General features: G+C 30.4%; 1 protein-coding gene across 6 annotated transcripts; it reads left to right on the forward strand.

Annotated features, from left to right (window-relative positions):
• LOC109842615 lies at positions 497-2,546 on the forward strand. 6 transcript variants are annotated; one of them, XR_002247333.1, is made up of 7 exons: positions 667-720; positions 810-869; positions 959-1,197; positions 1,272-1,655; positions 1,747-1,845; positions 1,919-2,257; positions 2,396-2,546. XR_002247333.1 is itself a non-coding variant. In XM_020411469.1 (4 exons), the coding sequence occupies exons 1-3, from the start codon at positions 612-614 to the stop codon at positions 1,147-1,149; spliced, it is 360 nt and encodes a 119-aa protein (XP_020267058.1). In that variant the 5' UTR covers positions 497-611; the 3' UTR covers positions 1,150-1,481; positions 1,563-1,608. The 6 variants fall into 6 exon arrangements, 2 of the variants coding, with proteins under 2 accessions (XP_020267058.1, XP_020267061.1); XR_002247332.1 differs by having other exon boundaries at positions 665-720; positions 959-1,655; XR_002247334.1 differs by lacking the exon at positions 959-1,197 and having other exon boundaries at positions 674-720; positions 2,396-2,545.

Below are 2,864 nucleotides of genomic sequence, written 5' to 3' on the forward strand. Positions count from 1 at the left end.
TTGAAGCTTATTTGCAAGATGAATCATTTGATGCTCAGGCTATTGCATCAACGTCATTGGAAGATGATTATATCAATTTGAGAAGGAATGATATTGATCTAATTATTGTAAATTCGGTCTCAACTTCAAAAAAGAGGAAAAAGACTCAAGCAGAGAATTAGAACGCTTTAATTAAAGAATAGAACACAAATATATTGTGTTATTGAGATAAATTTTAAGTTGTATCTTCACTATAACTATTCCTTTTTTAGACATATGATGTTCTTTTCTTCATATTTTGGATGTGGCTTTGACATTGCAGCAAGTGCTTCTACATTAGTGTATTATGTATTTATTATTATGCTTGTCCTTAGGGATTTCTTTTTCTTTTATTCATTTCTCTTTTGACATTTGTTTTATACATAGTGTATGATACTTAAATTCCTATTCATAGCAGCAAAATGAAAACACAAGAAGTCACTTCCTAAAGCAAAAGGGCACAATTTCTAGCACCCAGGTCATTAATTAGGAAGCGACTTCAAGCACTTGCAGAAAATTCATTAAAAAGGGAACAACTCCGTACTAGTCATGACAAGAACTTGAATATTCAAAATCCAATACAAGATCAAAATATGGGTACAAATTTTAGTGCTGATTCAGAAAACTTTAAAGAGGAGAATTTTGCACAAAATCGCAGGAGAAGTGCAAATACTAACAATGAAGAGAATGATGATTCTGCAGGTGATGAGACTTAAAATTTATTATTATTTCTTTTTTATCTTTCAATTTATTTTTTATGATTGGATTAATAATTGCCCAATTTTTTGCAGAATCAAATAATCATCGAGTGCAAAGTGATGATGTAATACTAAATGAATCTCGACAAGAAGGTATATTCTTTATTAATTACAAGAAGTAATATTTTTATCAAATTTTTTTACCTATATCTTGTTTCTAACATATGATATGATGTATGCAGCTGATAATTCTCATAAGAAGAAAAATCCACCTCGTGGTAATAATAAGTGTCTAAAGTTGAATAATTTGTCACATGGGGAGAAAAAGATCATTACTTTTTATTATAATAGAGCTATTGAGCCAGAATTTTCACGATATCTTGGAATTATTATTCGTGATAGAACTATTTGCCCAGTAGCTGTTGAGAATTAGGCCAAAATACCACAATAAAATAAAGATCATATGTGGGCATCCATTAAGGTACATTGAAAATTAATTTTTTGCAATTGGTTTTTAATTCTTATAAATTAAATTTTGATTCAAATTTGATATAGGATAAATTTGATGCTGAGGACATGGAGCAAAAGAGAGAGTTAGTAATGAGACACTTGCGCGATTTGTGGAATAAGTGGCGTGGTGACATGCACAGGAAATATGTGAAAGAAAATTTATTGCAAGTTGCACTTAGAAATAAACCTACAGAAGTGAGTGTTGATGACTGAGATTGGCTAGTTAAGGAATATTATTTTTCTTCAAAATTTTAGGTATTAATCTCCTAATTTTATTAATTTTGTTCCATGTATATTGTTGGATTGTTGAAATTATCTTTTAATCTTGATGTATAGAAAGCAAGCCAACAAAATACACTTAACAGAGGCAAACGAAAGATGCTCCACCACACGGGCAGCAAATCCTTTAGACAAATTGCGTGGGAATTGGTATACATTCAAAACTAATTTCTTATTTATTTATAACTACTTTGTTTTTTAGTTTGATGTTGTACTCATTTTTATTTAATATTTGAATAAGGGTGGCAAGTAAGGAAATCCACCTGATGTGGCAAAAATGTTTCATGAAACTCGAAAGAAAGCTAATGAAACACTAGAAAATGGGGATCAAGATAAATATGTAAGTAGAATATGTGTTTAAGTTTGATAATGATGCATTATATAGTACTAACATATGAATTTAATTTTTATAGGATGAAATTGTTCAAGTCAAACAAGCAAACCCTTCACTTTCTGACATTGAGATAGTTGAGAAAATCTGGGGGAAGCAATCTCATAGTCACATTACTGTATTTGGTGGTGGGACTACTTTGAAAGATTTGAGAGGACCTCTCCCTAGTCGATCTGATCTGGAAGCACGGGTTATAGAAGAAAAGAGAAAGAACCAGATACTTCAACAACACTTAGATGAGCAGGAGCAACAACAATAAAGGATGTCTGAGTTGGAGTCACAAGTGAAAGCTATGCAAGAACTTTTTTTTAGGCAATCACCTTCATTGACTCCTCAAACTCGAGAACATGTGCAGGACTAGGTAATTATTTTTTGTAAAATCTCTTATATACTTTTATGATTGACTACTTTCACTAAAAAAATGTGATTTTTTACTTAATAAGATAATATTTGCTTAATTGATATTTCTTAATTATGTGATTTTTTTTTAATTTTTTAGGCTATCCATGCAAGATTAGGAGGGGGTAGCTCGAGTCTTCTTTTGACGATGATTAGAGGTGTCAGAGATGTGTCTTCCCCAAACTTTTATTTTAATTTGTTTTAGATAGTTTCATGTATTTTTCTTTGGAACAATTAGGATATTAACTCTTATTATTAGTATTGAATATTTGAGGATGGTGGAATTTTATTTATTGATGTTATTAATGAATGGAATTTTTATTTTACCTCTTATTCATTATTGGGTATTTTTAATATGTTTTTGTTGTGAATCTTAGTGTCTGGTTGAGAATAATATGATAGTTGCCTATGAGTGGAAAATTTATTATTAATGTATATTATAAATTTGTAGTCTACAATGACGGTTTTATAAACCGTATTTTATTCATGAACGAAGGGAAAGCACCGTCGTTGATGGGTTACTAATTACCCATTATGTGGACGTTTATGATGGTATCCAACCGTCATTA

The sequence above is a fragment of the Asparagus officinalis genome, chromosome 1, assembly GCF_001876935.1.
Source record: "Asparagus officinalis chromosome 1, Aspof.V1, whole genome shotgun sequence".
Lineage (NCBI taxonomy): Eukaryota > Viridiplantae > Streptophyta > Magnoliopsida > Asparagales > Asparagaceae > Asparagus > Asparagus officinalis.